The sequence below is a fragment of the Octopus bimaculoides genome, chromosome 1 (genome assembly GCF_001194135.2).
Source record: "Octopus bimaculoides isolate UCB-OBI-ISO-001 chromosome 1, ASM119413v2, whole genome shotgun sequence".
NCBI lineage: Eukaryota > Metazoa > Mollusca > Cephalopoda > Octopoda > Octopodidae > Octopus > Octopus bimaculoides.
Window position 1 is genome coordinate 150,011,846 of NC_068981.1, and position 17,437 is coordinate 150,029,282.

The 17,437-nt window shown below is 34.6% G+C and overlaps 1 protein-coding gene across 2 annotated transcripts in view; it reads left to right on the top strand.

The window, feature by feature from the left end:
- The window catches only part of LOC106879468 (synaptotagmin-1), a 467,346-nt gene that overhangs the window by 66,411 nt on the left and 383,498 nt on the right, over positions 1 to 17,437 (top strand). Inside the window, exon 1 of one of the 2 annotated variants that reach the window (XM_052971396.1) lies at positions 17,099 to 17,373. The exons of the other annotated variant lie outside the window; for it this stretch is intronic. Within the exon in view, the coding sequence (XP_052827356.1) occupies positions 17,352 to 17,373 (22 nt within the window). The 5' untranslated portion in view covers positions 17,099 to 17,351. Of the gene's footprint in view, positions 1 to 17,098; positions 17,374 to 17,437 lie in introns of those variants that run through there. 2 annotated transcript variants of the gene reach the window in all.

Consider the following 17,437-nt stretch of genomic DNA (forward strand, 5'->3'; position numbering starts at 1 on the left):
TATATATAGGTGAATTTACCCTAATACTACTTATACAACTAAAATTAAACGTAGTGCCATCAACACCTAGTACATGATGAGAGTTGATAACCTGGAATAGCAGATATTGTAGACATCTACTGTCTTACGCTGCAAAATCTAAAAACATTTTGTTTCAAAACAAACCAGATCTACAAGCAATTATCTATCATTTTTACAGTACGTTGGTTTTTCTAAAAGCGACAAAGAATCGTTACAGCTATAGGGTATCCAGGGAGATGAATATCTGAATTTTTTTGAAAACTTTTCTTCGTTCTTTATGGGTATGAGAGCCTAGATCTGTGTAAGTGTGTGTGTGTGTGTGTGTGTGTTTGTGTGACACTCACCCACCCATGCGCGTTTGTTTCACCAAAAATACACCCTGTGATTAATCGACGAACTCGAAATAGCAGCGAAGTTTTCCACAAATCATATACCTTACTTTAAAAACAAGAAAAAGCATATATGCAGACAGTCACATGTGTGTATGCATGCGTGTGGGCGTGTGTGTGTGTGTGTGTATTTATATATTTCTGTTATTGCTTGCAATATATCCACTACCATTTCGCTTTATTTATAAAAGTATGTCTACGTATATTTAGTTTTCTTTTCTAAATGTGTACATACAATTAACCTTACATGTTTGTGTACATCACCGTCTGTAGCTTTGTGTGTTAGTATTCATTTGTGAGAGTTGTGTGCAAATATGCATGTAGACCTATGTTGTTATATATGTGCATCTATTCAAATGCAACAGAAAAGTGAATCAGTGAAAATTTCTTCAGAATGATGTTTCATTCAAATAAAACGACCAGATAATCGCAATTTCAACAGGTGACTGTTACACTCTTGTAAAGAATACGTGAATAGTATACTTTCAGCTTATAATAGAAAGAAATTCAATTTCCCGTATGGTGTTCATGTAATTGTTTTGTGTTGTAGCTGTTGCTGCTACTGCAATATTTATTGTTTGGTAAAAGAGTTTCACAAACAAAGGTAGATAAATTAGTGAGCATGACAGGTTTGTGATTTTCATTTAGTGTTAATGTTCTGAAGTATAATACAGTAGCGTAGATGTAGTTTGGTAACACAATATTAGAGTGTTGCTGAGTACTCTTTGAAGTTTGTTCTAATATGTCATCTATCATGTTGGTGTTAATCTATTTTGCAAGGATGCAACCAAATTTCTATATTAACTATTTGATTTGTTACTTTAAAAGCAATTATGTGATTTCGTCTGACAGTGAATGGACGTTGGAACATTGATCAAAATGTTACTGAAGAGACTCGATTTACTCTAACAGTTTACATCTCTAAATCCAGAACAGGCTAAAAGGCAATCGGATGCAAAATTACTAAAACACCATCTACATGAAAATCAAAACCCAAGTTGGAATGTTCAAAGTATGGAACATTCATCAAAAATCCACCATGAAATAATGCAGTGAAGAAAATTGATAATAGCTAAAGAATGATATATTATTTCTATAAGTAGAGGACACAAAACCAGACGTGTTTGAATCTTATTCTGATCTCATTAGCGAAGAGTAAACTTCTGAGATCTATCGGAATAATGATATTACAATCATTAGATAAAGATATTAGAATGTATACTGGTCGGTATACATAACTGAACACATTGCACTAACTGTGCGGGCATTCAAACATCAGAAATACCCAGTATTTTATTATTGTTACTCATTCTGACAAATGGATAATTCTCCGTAGTACTTTAATGTTTAAGTGAAAAAACACTTTTCCAAGAAGATATTTTTGCATTTATTCTCTTTGAAGAAATATTTCTTTTTTTTTTATTGCTTTTGCGGTAGATTTTATGCTGCATAATTTTATGACTTATTGTACAACATGAACACTTGAACCTTTTCTCAAATACTAACAGAAATATGAGGCGTTTCCTAAATAACAGTAGAAAGTAGTTCGCTTTAAGAATAGGGATCAAAGAAACAATTTAGCTGTAATCTTTACATACTACTTTGAATGCGTGATATTAGTAGCAAACGGTGTCATTTGGGATGCATATAGACTCAGAGGTTTTAACGTTTTAAAGAGCATAAGTATGCTTAATGTTCTGGGCTCTCTAGAAACATTCCTTGATGAAGAGGTATTTCGCGAATTGAAAAGCACATTTCAGCTGTTCCCTTTATACACTATCTTTCTCTGCAACGTGAGCATTGTTTTGACATAGAATTCAATGTTGACAATATATTCATGTCACAATCAAGACTCGGATCATAGTAAAAAAAAAAACTATTCTTTTGAGGTGAACGCTGGCAAGATTGGCTTATCTTGTCTACTTTAAGGCAATGTTGCTATTCAGGCTCAGATACATGCTCGCGACAATCGTTTCACACATTGTGCCTTCTTCGAGCCTTTGCTATATGTGTTCTGGTCTAATACAATGTGTGTGTGAAGGAAAAAAAAAGTGCGAGAGGTATTTGAGAGTTAAATCAAACAACTCTAATCGAGCAATGCATGTGTGTGTGCACGCGCGCGCGCGTGTGCATGTGTGTGCAGTCGATTGTCGCCTGCTACGATGAATGCGTGTACTTTTATGCGCCAAGCGCCTATAAGAAAGCATCTCTCAAAGCTAATAACGCAGCATTCGGTGTTCTCACAAGATATCTATGTTAAGTTGAATGCAAAAATTACCTTTTAGTATTAATACTGCTTTCGTCATTAGTAATTAATATTTAATGTGCCTGCTGTCTGTTTATGACATCAGTGTCTGAAAAGATGCTGGTAGTCTCTATATTAAGGCAACGAGATTTTACTGACATGCTTGGCAATGATGAGATCCAGTAAATCGAAATCATGCGAATTGGAAATTCCGGCACCTATGACAGACAACTCTTATCTGCTACGATCTATGCGTGTGCTTCTATGCACCAAACTCCTATAAGAGAGGATCCCCCAAAGACTAATAACACAGTATTCGGTGCTTTAACAAGGCATCCATGTTAAGTTGGATAATAAAGACTAACTTTTGGTAATTCGTCTCTTTAAAAGTGTGGTACGTAAATATATCACTCCAGCAAAATGTGAAGAAGCTACTGAGAATATTTGTCTTTTATATATACCAAGAGAAGGAAGATAATTTTCTGAAATCGTGTTCTGACTTTGTTGTAGTGTTTTTAACGCATTTAGAAAAGGTCATTTGCTTAGCTGACATAGTCTTGGTATAGTAGTTAACGTTTGTAAAGACTACATTTTTTTCAAAGTCAAATATGTTGTAAGTATTACTCATTGTACCCCACCAATATGTAAGATGATGGGCTGAAATGTTCGTAGGCTGGCTATGGATGTGTGACGCCAAATATGTGATATTTTGTGTGCCTTAATTTCTACTTTTATTCATAACTGCTGCATTTTTTTCGTTTCTCTATTGCTGGTCCTTTTATTCTTCTTTTATAATTTCTTTGCATCTGAGATGATTATAGAAATGTAAATTGAACCACAGGGAACATGTCACAGAAAATAATATAAGAAAATATTTAAAATATGCTTAAAGCATTGTTTTATTTAAGTCACTGAATAAATTGTGATATTTTTACGTTCAACTAACATACACTGAGTTGTCATTCTATACAAACCATACATTATCAATTATCAAGAAATAGAAAAAAATATTTGTTAAATCGATTAAACTATTATTTATATTATTTAAATGAAATTTGACAATTGTTTCATGTGACTACATTTGTGTTTGGTCCTGAGCAAAGATTGTTACATTTCTCTTGTGATATTATTTTTGTTCACCTGCAAGTCGACTCCAGTACTTGACTATTACATTAATTTATCGGCCACAAAAGAAGGGATTGTAAAACTGAGATTGCCGAGAATTAAACTTAGAATATAATGGAATGTAAATAGCAGGAAACATTTTATCTGTTCTAATGAAAACTTGAGCTGATCTACAACCAAAATTATTCCAACCATGGTCGTTCCAAGTTATTTTCTTCTTTTGTTTTCAGCAGGCATACTGAACACTGAACAACATTATTCAATATATCTGCCATATCATATATACATATATATATAGATAATTTGAAGAAAGATTTGAATGCTACTTCAGACAGAGAGATCACTTGATATGATCGAAATACCATCCAAGTGATAAGTGGTTTCTTCTTCGAATCGTCGGTTGTACTGCATAGATTTTAGTTACAGGGGTTTGATTATAAAACAATCGTTTCTAAATTTATCTGAAACAAAGCAAACTCAGCCTACTGTTACTTATCGCGAAATTCCTTCAGCTATACATTGGGCATTGTCGTCCTATCTAACCAAATCAAGAAAGAGTCAAGTCCAGAATATCTATGGTAGCCGATTTCCTTCAAGAGGTCTAGCCTGGTCAGTCAGTGTTGACCAAAGCTAAATAATTGCAACAACCATCACAAGCCATCAGAATCCTCTGATTTGAGGCTCAGTTTTTTCAGTGTTAACAGGCAAAAAGATTTATTTACGTAATACCCTATCATTTACAATCAGATCCCTTTTAGGTAAAAAGTCGAGAAGAGACCCATTTATGCTATGAACTGCAACGAAATTTCACTCACGCATATTACACACTAATTCCATAAGAAAGGCAGTATATGTTTAGTTCTTACAAAATGGCAGCATGTCCATTGCTATAACACCATGATAGAATCTTCCGAGCAAGGGTTAAACAACGAGAAATTTGAAAAACTTTACAATGAAGCACATTTATAATTGCAATATTATAAATATATATGCACCTATTATTTTGTATCCTCGAACAAAGAGTTTGACATTGACATTTTTTTCTGTAGTTTTAATATCTTTCCTGTGTATAACTCTGGAAGATGTACACTGGATAAATACTTATTCACTATACTCTAGATCAGGGGTTTTCAAACTGGGGTCCGCGGACGGCAGGGGGTCCGCAAGGACAAGATAGGGGGTCCGTCGACAGCAAATACTTTTTTATGGGCAATTTGATTTTATATATGTTTTTTAATCGAAATCTTTTAATTGACAATAAACTTATTTGTTAAATACTGGTAAGTAAATAGATGTAAAAATATGTTATTTCAAGCAAATATTTATGTATAAATTTCATAAGCGTTTATAAGGGGGTCCTAAGGTAAAGCCTGAAATATAAAGGGGTCCGCAAGTCAAAAAGTTTGAAAACCCCTGCTCTAGATATAAATCAAGATGTTTTTCTTTGTTTCATTCGCCCTTTGCTACTCAAAAATTTCGCAAATTTTACTAACTACATAGAAATATCTCAAGTTAAATCGTAGGGGAAAGTCATTTTAGTTAATCATATCCTTTGAATCCCACACTCCTTTAAGATACCGAGTTCAGCTTTTGTCCAATTAGAGATTGCTAGACTGCAGAATACAACAACGATGAAGCGATGTGTAAACTATAAGAAATAATGTTGCTAAATTTTTGTTCCGCATTGAATTACTCATAGATTAGATAGTAAACAACTAATATACAGCACAGTGGGATGGGAAACTTATTAAACAGAAGTACATGATATTCATTCTTAAGGCTGGAAACAACACAAAAGTTAAAAGTCCAATGATCAAACACCAGCGAAATATATGAGATATTAAAATGCGCGCGCACGCACACACACACACACACACATACACACACACACACACATACACACACACACACACACACACACACACACACACACACACACACACAGTAAGGACTATCGACACAAAGGGTGGTAGACAACATGAGACGAACAAGTTTTAACAAATGCTCTATTGCCTAAATGCTTATAAACAACGGTAAGAGTAATTACGTGTAGGACATTAGACTTTCATCTGAAGATTTTATATGAGGACAAGATAAGGCAGGAAAGTGAATGAGATGTTTTTCTTGGAAGTGAGGAGGGATGAGGTGTGTACAAATTGGAGTTTGTCCCTGTATTGATATGAACATAGGGGGAATATGTATATGAGTAGGGGTGTGCAAGAGTCGTAGAATGGTGGTATGGAATATTAGGAGCGTGGATGAAGAAAGCATAGAAGTAATCGTGTTGTGTGTGAAGTGAGATGACAGCAGGTGCGAGTATGAGGTAAAAGAGGGGACATGAAAATGTGAATGGTGTAGTAGAAAGAATGTCTGTGGTGGTGGGTGGGTGTAACGGTATGGATATGAGAAATCAGAGTATAGAGGAGAAAATAGAGAAAGAAAAAAAGAAATTATTTTTCTTCGTTTTACATCCATATGAAAGATATTTCTCAATTTTAACATTTGCATTGCCTTTCGTTTTCTACATTCCAACGATGAAGGAGGTAGATTTATACCTTCCTTGCAGGAAGATTTCAATCAATTAAAAATAGATGAGAGCACAAACACGTATACAAATTAATATCTTAAACGGTAGAAGTAAGATAGTGGCACAAGAACCGAGACTTCTGTGAATGCTGCTTATCAACACACACACACACACACACACACACACACACACACACATACACACACACACATACACACACACACACATACACACACGCACACACACACACACACATATATATATATATATATATATATATATATATAGAATTAAAATCATTTTTGGATTGTTCGTGAACAATTTGAATAGGAGAATCATGTGAAGAATGCATACTCTGCCCATTAATCAGTTAACGACATAAATTTACCAAACACGCATTCATTTATTCTTTCAGTGAAACATAGACATACTCACATAAGCACAAATAATAGATCACCCTCAATTTCGATGAGAAGTAATTAATTATTCTAAACAATGATTATTCCTCATTGGACGAGTATATAAGGGCTAGAAAAATAATTTTAGCCAAACTAGCAAGACACATTAATAAACACGGAATATTTGACTAAAACGAATTTTCAGACAGTTTCTGCTGATCCAATTTCACACAGTTTGTGTCGAGCCGCAGTTCTGGTAACGACATTAGCTAAGCTTCTACGCAGTGGTATTCATCAGAAGATATCGTAATTGCGATATTTGGTCATATGTCATATTGAAGCTCAATACTTATTAGTAAAGTATACATTAACTTTTCCACGAAAAATACGGACAATGACTTAGAATTTCGATTTGCTCATCTTTATCGGACTGGGCTATACACGGGTTATTTTTGCCATGATATAGACATAATGCGATAATAGTTACCTGGATATTGTTGAAACAATTGTCAACCATGAAACACATACATACATAAACTATGCTCTTAGTTCTTGGTACTATTTGTGCATCCCTAGCCCAAAATGTATGCATCGCATACAGCGCTGGATTGGTATTTGATATATTCTGGAAGGATATATGGAGATATATTTGTTACATACCTGTGTTTAAAAGGGCATGTATACAAGAAACGTTATTGCTGAGATTGGGAAAGAGAGTATTTAGGCAGACATTTTCTGAGGGTATTATAATTTGTAACTGTAGAACTTTAGGAAATTGTAACAGAGTTTGTTGACTGATAAGATATGTTGTATGTTGTTTGTAACGGAAGAGCAACGAGAAAGATGAGAGAGAGAGATTACTGTTTTTCAGCGCGAAAATGTTATCTTTGAAATGTCGTAGAACTTTAAAGATACTTAGTTTGCAAGTAGAGACAAACTAAGAGTTATAGTTCAGCATTTAGATCTAAAACAAAAGCAGACTTTGTTAAATGTAAAGGTAGAGAGATGGAAGGGCTTGTTTCTGCTTTGTATGGTTCTGTACGGAGCAATATTTTCAAATTAATGTTAAATGAGTATGTGTAGATCATATGTATGCATGCATCATAATACATAAGTATATCACCGCGTTCGCTTCATCAAAGTCACATGTACATTACGCTACTGAATACAATAGCCATATTAATGCTCATATGAAGGTCACTGGACAAAAAGGCCAATCCAAGGAACATAATCATAAAGGGTTTAAGGGTTTGTATTGTTCTATCTGTTTGTTAATTTCAATGCATTTTTCCAATCCATGATATCCGTTCCGGTTTTGTTTTTCTCGTGTTTGAGACCAGTTGTAGCACTTTCAGGTCACCAATAGCAAAGAGCCTGAGCTATCATTTTCCTTTGGAGCCATACCCGAAGATATTGATTGATTTTCATCTCAATTTCATAAGATTATATATATATATATATGACTATAAATATAAATATTGTTAGGTGCACTTTTTGATTTTGTCACATACACATCGTGCGATTTGAGTGCAATACCCAAACCACTTGGCCACACGCTTTCCCACGTACGCACACGCGCGTGTCTGCTTTAAACTAAAGTATCTAAATCCCCACTAAAATACATTTATTATACGCACAATGAATTTGTTAATCTGTTGTCTAATTTTCTTAATTATACTTCGGGCTTCCATATTCCATATATATGTATGTGTATGAGAGGGATAACTTCCCTTGGCAAAACAAACAGGACACAGAAGTGTGTCGATAAGCCAGCTGGGGGAGATGTCCTCCTGGGGCTAAAAGCAACAGTAACATCCACCCCTAGGGGTCAGCCACATTTAAGTGGCAATATACTTCACTTTATATATATATATATATGACTATAAATATAAATATTGTTAGGTGCACTTTTTGATTTTGTCACATACACATCGTGCGATTTGAGTGCAATACCCAAACCACTTGGCCACACGCTTTCCCACGTACGCACACGCGCGTGTCTGCTTTAAACTAAAGTATCTAAATCCCCACTAAAATACATTTATTATACGCACAATGAATTTGTTAATCTGTTGTCTAATTTTCTTAATTATACTTCGGGCTTCCATATTCCATATATATGTATGTCTCTTTATTTCACGCTATCTATTTTCATCTATCTCTATATATGTGCATGTGTGTATGAATATATGTTCGTAAGGATTTATGTATACGTTATTGATATTCAATTTATTAATGAAAGCAACGACATAATGGATAGCTAGAGATTAGATATTGATTATATTTGTAGTATCTGATACCGGAGAAAATGAAGTTAAACTCCCGAGCACAATATAGGGGACGGCTCTCAAAACCTATACACGAAACTCATCACTAGCGGGCGTGTAACGAAAAATCTACGCATTTTCTCGACCAATGAGAAATAAGTTACATCATACGTGAATCAGTTTAACCACATAAAAGTAGTGTTGAATGTAGCCCTAGATTTACAACAAAATATGGGCTGGTCATCGTTCGAAATGATCTCATCATGAATGTATTGTATCATGTATTGTATACTTAGTGTTAAACAATAGCAACAATTCACTACCAATCAACAGAGTAAATAATAGTTAACGACTTGAAGTAAATAATAGTTACTTGAATAAATAATAGTTAACGACTTGACCATAAAACTACCACATGTAATCCCGTTCGATCCAATTTAGAAATATTATGTCTAAAGAAAAGATTGAATGATTTGAGCTTACTTAAAATGCGTTTAATTACAGGTTTGTTTAAACAGAACTTGCCCTTGGTTAAACAAGAACAACAACTGAATGCTAATTGCATTATTTTCAGGCAAATATCGTAAATTGTAGGGAAAAGAGAAAGTTGAAAATCTAAAAGATGTTCATTGATAGGAGAGACGTAAGCGAAATAACAAAAGGTTAAATAGATAGTACAGCCTTCTTCTGATATGAATTCGCTTGGTATTGCTTTAGTATCAACGAAATAAATTTAGCATCAGAGCGTAAAGTGTCATTATTAAATACATCCAGACAATTTGTCCGTATTCTATCAATCCAGTCTCATAGAAATATTGATTTAAAGCATTGGAATAAGGCCTCGAATTTAAAGGCTATGAATAATCGATTAAACTAATCTACTATCCCAACCACACTCCCCAGCGTCAGTACTTTACTGCTATTTTATTTTATCGACCCCAGAAAGATACTGGGTAAATTTGACCTCGGCGAGAATTTAGACTCTGGACAAAATAAACGGTTGTAATTAAATATCGCGAGACGTTCAGTCCGCTGCCAAACTAGTGCCATATTGATTCAATCGGCTGGCATTCAAAGATGTTAATGGAAAAATAATAGAAGATTTTATATCTACTCCATATTAAATTGGCCATTCCCGTAGACCACACCATTTTCGATGTTATCATCATCATCGTCGTCGTCGTATCTTTGTCACTGTTTTAGTAGACGCCTTCCGAAGCATTATCTTCAAAACCATCATGTTTATCACTGACGCCGCCATCATCATCATCATCATCATCATCGTCGTCGTCGTCATCATCATAATCGTCGTCACCATCGTCCTTATCGTCAACATCATCATCGTCACCATCATCATTATCGTTATCATCATAATCATCGTAATCATTCACTTTTCTTCCTCTTCCTACTTCATCATCGTTGTATTTGTTTAGCATGTGCTTCTGAAATGTTATCAAATATTTTAATATCATTACATTTCCAATAATCTCCTTTCATTGATTATTTTTCTATATTTCTTGCAAATTATTCGGATGTTAGGTTTCATAATCTATTAATAAGTTGTTTCCCTTTAATCTGTACAGTGACTATGAGAAGTTGTATTTGTTAGAATTGATTGAGTAGCATTCACTTACTTTCCCGTACGTTCTGGTTTCAAATCAAGCCGAAGATTGACTCTAACTTCCTTCTCTCGGTATTTGATGAAATAAACTGAAGTGAAAAATCTAAATGTCTATATAGTGGAATCTTTTCTTATCCACAAATTATATTAAGATATTTAGCGGAAAACGACGTCTATTACGATGCCTTGAACTCAGTAATTGTAGAATTCTTAACTTCCATGTTATGGACACGTCTTATTGTTAATATGTATGCGTGCACCCGCGCTCACAAATACACACACACACGCACAAATAAACACACACACACATTTATATATCAGTTGGCAATAGCAAGCAGTAGAATGCAGTGATCTTGCAGGGGTAAACGTTTTGCGTTATTTCGTCCGTTATTTCGTCTTTTGGAGTTCTAATTTCGCCAAAGTCGACGGAATTTGAACTGCCACATAAATTATCGGTCCCCTTTTGGAGTCAATAAAATAAGTACAAGTTGATCACTGGGTTTGACATAAACGACTTAACACTTCCCTCGAAACTTGCTGGCCTTGTGCCAAAATTTCAAACGATATAATAATCGTTTGTAGTTACCACAACGTTTCGGCTGATTTATTCTCCAGCCTTCAACAGGTGTCCTAGTAGAATTTTGAATTCAAACCTGGGTTCTCATTCCTGGGATATATTTTTTTTGCTGATGTTATTATTATTATTATTATTATTATTATTATTATTATTATTATTATTATTATTATTATTATTATTATTATTATTATTTATTCAAGACACCCACTACGAGCATATAGCGTAATGGTTAAGAGAGCGGGCTACTAACCCCAAGATTGCGAGTTCAATTCCAGGCAATGCCTTGAATAATTAATAATAATAATAATAATAATAATAATAATAATAATAATAATGTCCTGATGCAGTACCAGACAGTGGTTCTCATGGCTTCTTATCTTAACTGATTGGAGGTACTATCATGTACATTGTTTTGTCTTAGTATAAAAGATGGGCTACAGTAAATATTCTGCTCAATACCACAGATTTGCATGTCAGTTGCTTGATCCTAACCAGTTGAGCATGTCCCATAGTGGCTGACAATATTTGCACCTCTGATCACGAGCAGAAGTAGTGGGGGAGCATCATAGTCATGTGTTGAGAAGAACTCTTTGGGGTTTGGATAATTCACCTTTGGAAACATGGGTATTTCGTTCGACATCCTCAAACCACCTTTATTCAAGGACCTTTTGAGCAGGATGGGCTACTCGACCGGAAGGAAATCCCAACTGGGCCCGACCTGCAAGGTCATGTGCTGTTTATCTTGATATGAGACCACTATGTCGCGCAAATATGGTTGTGATGCATGTGCCTGGTGTACCCTTATCAGACAGGTAGTCATGATGGGTATACTGGGCTTCGTATATTTTACCCCAGTGTCACTTTGATGGCATGCCCTGCTCTATCACTCAATAATAATAATAACGACAACAACAACATCAGCAAAAAATAACTTAGGAATGAGAACCCAGGCTTAGGTTAAAAATTGTACCAGGACATCTGATGAAGGCTGGAGAGTAAATTAGCCGAAACGTTGTGGTAACAACGAACAAGATGAGGACACATATCCGTCTAATGTAAATAATGTACAGGATTCCTCATCTTTAAAATATAGAACAGTAATACACACACACACACGCACACACACACGTACGCACGCGCGCACGCACACACACACACATACACACACACACACACACACACACACACACACACACACACACACACACACACACACACACACACACACACACACATATATATATATATATATATATATATATATATATATATGGTACGTCACACGATCACACACAACTAACCGGATCATACTCGCAATGAAAGCATTCACAAATAAAAGCCAACAGCATGAAACAATTTAATATGACAAATAGAAACACTTCCAAACTCACTACTTCAGCTCCAAGTTATACTTCCAAACTACAAGTAGCTTATACACCCAAAAATATCACCATTGAAGGAGATTTCAATGCAAATAGCTTTTCCCGGTAATGAAAGAAAATAGATAGCACATGGGCCGAGAACGGTATCCCAAATGAAACCCCTTTACATTACAAACAAGCCTCAGCAGTACACCTATATGCATAACGAAGTTAACTAAGATACCATTTCAACAGATATCTTTTTCTCACACATCTATCTACCAGTGCCCTATGCTAATCAGCCGTCGAATTCATCTCCGATCTCTCCACGTCATCATCGCAACATATATCAATGAACAATATAAAATCCCTTTTAGAAACTTAAACAAAATTTGAACTAGCTCCAAGAAGAAACAGAGTTAATGTCCGCTACACAACCAATTAATACAATTACAAACAAAATAATATTCTTACAATCAGTCGCACAACCAAAATAGCCTAATAGATAAACAGCAAGGATAACCCCCAAAAGTAGTATCAATGCCACATACAAAGCAGAAGTACAATTGCGTTTCAAGAAACAAAACAAACTACTGTTAATAACTATCAAACTCAGAAAAGCATTTAATATTTGTATCCAACAAAAATCGTAGATAAACAGTAAAACTGTATAAAGCAATTATCAGCGTGAACAAACCTAACAATGCCTAGTCACAACAATAAGAATTTCAGAAAACATTCCTGCACTGACACAATGAGAATACACTCTTGCTAAACATTCCATAGAACCTACGCTGCACAGAGGCCATGACTTCGATACTTTCGTTTCACTAAACACCATAAAACCGGCAGAAAAGTCTGCAAGCTCAAAAGTTTCAAATCCTGCTAAAATGAAGAAAAATAGTGATAACTGTGTAAGATCTGAAGGATTCACTACACTGATTAACATTGACTACCATTCGTATTAACACTTATAAATCCCATGGTTCTGGCAACTGGCCAAAAGTCATTACCATTTCCTATTCAAACGAAATCCAGAGTAAATAGTCTCTTATAGGAATGCTTTAAAATGATCTTAGTCGTGTTAGCTAAAAGTAACAAAATAACTATGCCCGCTTTTGCAGACTTTAGGCTGACCCATACTTGTTATCTCAATATTAGCTTTACTATCTAAACCAGGAGCCACCAAACTTTTTTCACAGCGGGTCGGATAACTGAGAGAATTACGAGCGCGTGCCGTCATTGTAATGTTCAATACAATACAGTGAATACACCAAAAACTAAAAACAACCAGCATATTCATTTACCAAAATGTTATCAAAGATAGTTATATCACTAGTGCGCACATATCCGAATCTCACAAACTAAGCATCAAAAAAGGTTAGTGAGGTTTGTGAAACTGGTTTTTAGCTTTTAAGATATCATCAATATTTGCTTTGGAATTGCTGCACCTAACCAAGAGAATTGCATTCAAATGTTCATCAGTCAACCTTCTTCGATGTGCTGACTTCTCATACTTCATTTTTGAAAATGTTTACTCACAGACATAAGTTGTTCCAAACACTGATACCATACCAGAGACAAATGAACTATCATCGCGAGTACTTACACAAAAGGTAAAAAGGTACAGTAAGGCGGTGGGCAGGATGAACTGACCTCGTGGGCTGGATGTGGCCCGTAGTTTAGTGACCCCTGATCTTAACGATTAGTCAGACAAATTGAATAACTCAGTCCAAGATATAATATGCTAGAAACTAGTTGAGATGGTCACCAATGAACGTCTACAGGAAAATATCTCATAGCTGCTGAACAAGAGGTTGCCTTGCTTGTAAGCATTAATGACCGCGGAACACTCAACTGGAATGCGCAGAATCAGTAATATATGCAAAGAATCAACAGCTGTGATGTTCTGACTTAATTCACATTGTCTTTCCAATGTAGATCCACTAACAGAATCAGAGCCAATGAGCGACTGCGTCTACGCTGTCACTCGACATGTGGGAAAGAGCAGTCAAATCTCTTTAAGATCAACCACTATCTTTTTGTCTTTGAAATTTTGGTAAGGAAAAAAAAACTTGGGAGGGTACAGTTTTGCATACCCATAAGTAGACGGGATTTTTACGGCTGAAATGTTTTACTAGCATCTAGGATGACAGGGTGTTAAGAAATAAACATTCACACTATGCAGAATGAAATGGAAAATGCAGAGTTTGCTCGGATTATACGACATACTATTAGCACTGAATCTCCGAAGGTGCAGTACATTCCTCACCTATATAAATATGTAGTATATCTTGAGCTATTGATCTGTGAGTTGAAACCGGTAATTTGTACAGCTAAGTGTTGTGGATTTAGTTGCTCCAGATTCATTTAAATAAAACTTCAACAAGTATTTCATTTCCATTCCTCTATTTCCAATATATGCTTAATGATTGCAATATAGGATTTTATAACCCCAAAATTTAATTGTGTTTAATATTATTGCAATCAACACTCTTCTCGTATAATCAATATTTTTTGTTTAATTGAAACTATAATTGTGCTCATTGCAAAGAAGAAAGCTTTCTACTTTATTATTTAATTTAGTCTCATCTAGTAAATTTATTTGAAAATTAACATCAAATTCACAGTGAAATTGTACAAAATAATAAACTTGTAAAATACAGGGTGTCTGTTATTTCCATAATTTTCCTTTCTTCCACGCAAGTGTTAGCAAATGATTGCAAATATAGATACCTTTCTGGAGATTTTGTGTTTGAAATGCTCGATCTCTATAGATATAGTTTGTCTCGTTATTAATAAACAACTTTCATGAATCCGTATCAATAATATTTCCATCTTAAGTAGCCTTTTTTATATTGATTTAACCAAACTCTACAACGTAACATTTTATAATTGTGGTTAAACATTTAATATGACCTTATCTCGTTTTTGATGTAATGGAACCATCAAACTCAACCTATTAAGTTAACGTGTAATAAATTAACCAATGTTGTAAATGTCAGTTAACAGGAGTTATTCGTCCTATTTCATCTATGCTTATTGTGTCTATTCGTTATAAAATATATTTAGTAACATTAAATGTGTGTTTGCACACGAAAAAGTTTTCAATGAATGTAGATATGGTGGTTATTCTGAAGATTGAATCGAAGACCTACAGAAAACATGTAAATCCTGTTAGTACCTAGTTTTTCACATTATCTTACCAAACAATCTTTAGATCCTTTTCTGTTCTACAATAAATCGACACAGTTAAAGATAAGGGTACGTTACAGCTAATGCAACAGCCCTTCTATATTAGAAATTAAATCATTTAGAAATTTCTGAAGAAGAGACAAATCATGATAATAGTACCTTAAGACGGAAGGCCACTGAAGATAACAGAAGAAGAGTTAGTAATTGCTGACCAAAAGATATCGTTAGTTTTAATAGAAAACATTGAATTAAATAAACTCTCTTAAAGCCAGCTGTGAATTCGGTCGTCGTTTTTTATTGGAGACGATATAGAAACTGTCAAAATTTCAAATCGGATAATTTCAAGAAATCAAATGATATACAGAGTCGTAGCAACACAATTAAAGAATTATTATTTATATAGTGTATATCGGAAATGTATTCAATAATTTCATAGACTAAAAAATTATCCAACAATTGTACAATGCCGCTCTGTTTACACTGGTGTGACTGTCCTACTAGCTGTGACACATATCGGACAGGTTGTAGGAATTGCACCGTGATATTGCCCTGTGCAATATCAGTGAGCAAGGACGCGTTACTGTTCGTTTCATATTATGCTCGGGTGCATTCCTCCTTAAGCTATTAACCATAAGACGTGGATTAAAGTTGAAAAATAACTGAGCCAGAATTCAGATCTCTCTTATATATTAATAATCTAGAGCATGAGCATCCCGAATACATATTTCTTTCCAGACAAATATCACACGTGGCAGTTGTTACGTTACTAGTAAATGCGACTTACTGTACAAACATATTCAAATTGGATGGAGGTGTGCATCTGGGAAGCCGAGTTTACATCTTGGATTTCATTTTCATAATTTCTCTTCATAGACGTTACAAGATATGCTTGAATATTTCATAATCATATTTTGAACCTCATTCAATGAAACTTAATGCGTCATTCATTCCTATTATTGGTTATCTCGGTTTAGCTAGCAACAATAATTTAGTTTTAATTGCCCTTTTGGTATTTCTTTACTTCTGTAACTTCACCTTTCATATAGAAAACATCAAATCAGTGAGAAAAATCATTGAGGAACTACAAACCACAAAATTATCACGGCAATTGTTAAAACATGGAAAATGAAACGATTCGATCATTTAAAACAAGACACTAATATAGTAATACGTGTACAAACCCCCGATAACGGTGTACGCTCACCACGAAGATGATGATGAGAAGAAGAAAATGGAGGAAAACATACTGTTCGCTGATGACTGACACAAATAGGAGTGATGTGGCTCTTTTTGCATAGCAACGGCCACCCACGGCTTGGGATTCTGACTGATTAATAATTAACACATTTAACACTCTTTTCGCTAACTGCGTTTGACAGTGTTGTAGAAATTTCTTGCTGGCAAGCTGAAAACGCGAGGTAGCTTTCATTCGTTTATTGAAGCCATTTCATTTCATTCACTGCTATAAAACTTGGGAGAAACATTATTATCACAATATAACGTTTATGCTCCCTGAAAACTATACAGCCTTGTCTCTAGTCATAAGGAACTAATATTTATGTTTAAAGGAGATTATATTATGAAATGAACTGCTGGGTAATTAAAAACAAATGTAATATTTGTTCATGAAGAAAGAAAATAAAAATGGTAATATATTAATAATGATAATCTTAATTTAATATATATAAATCATTTTGATTACACACTTTCT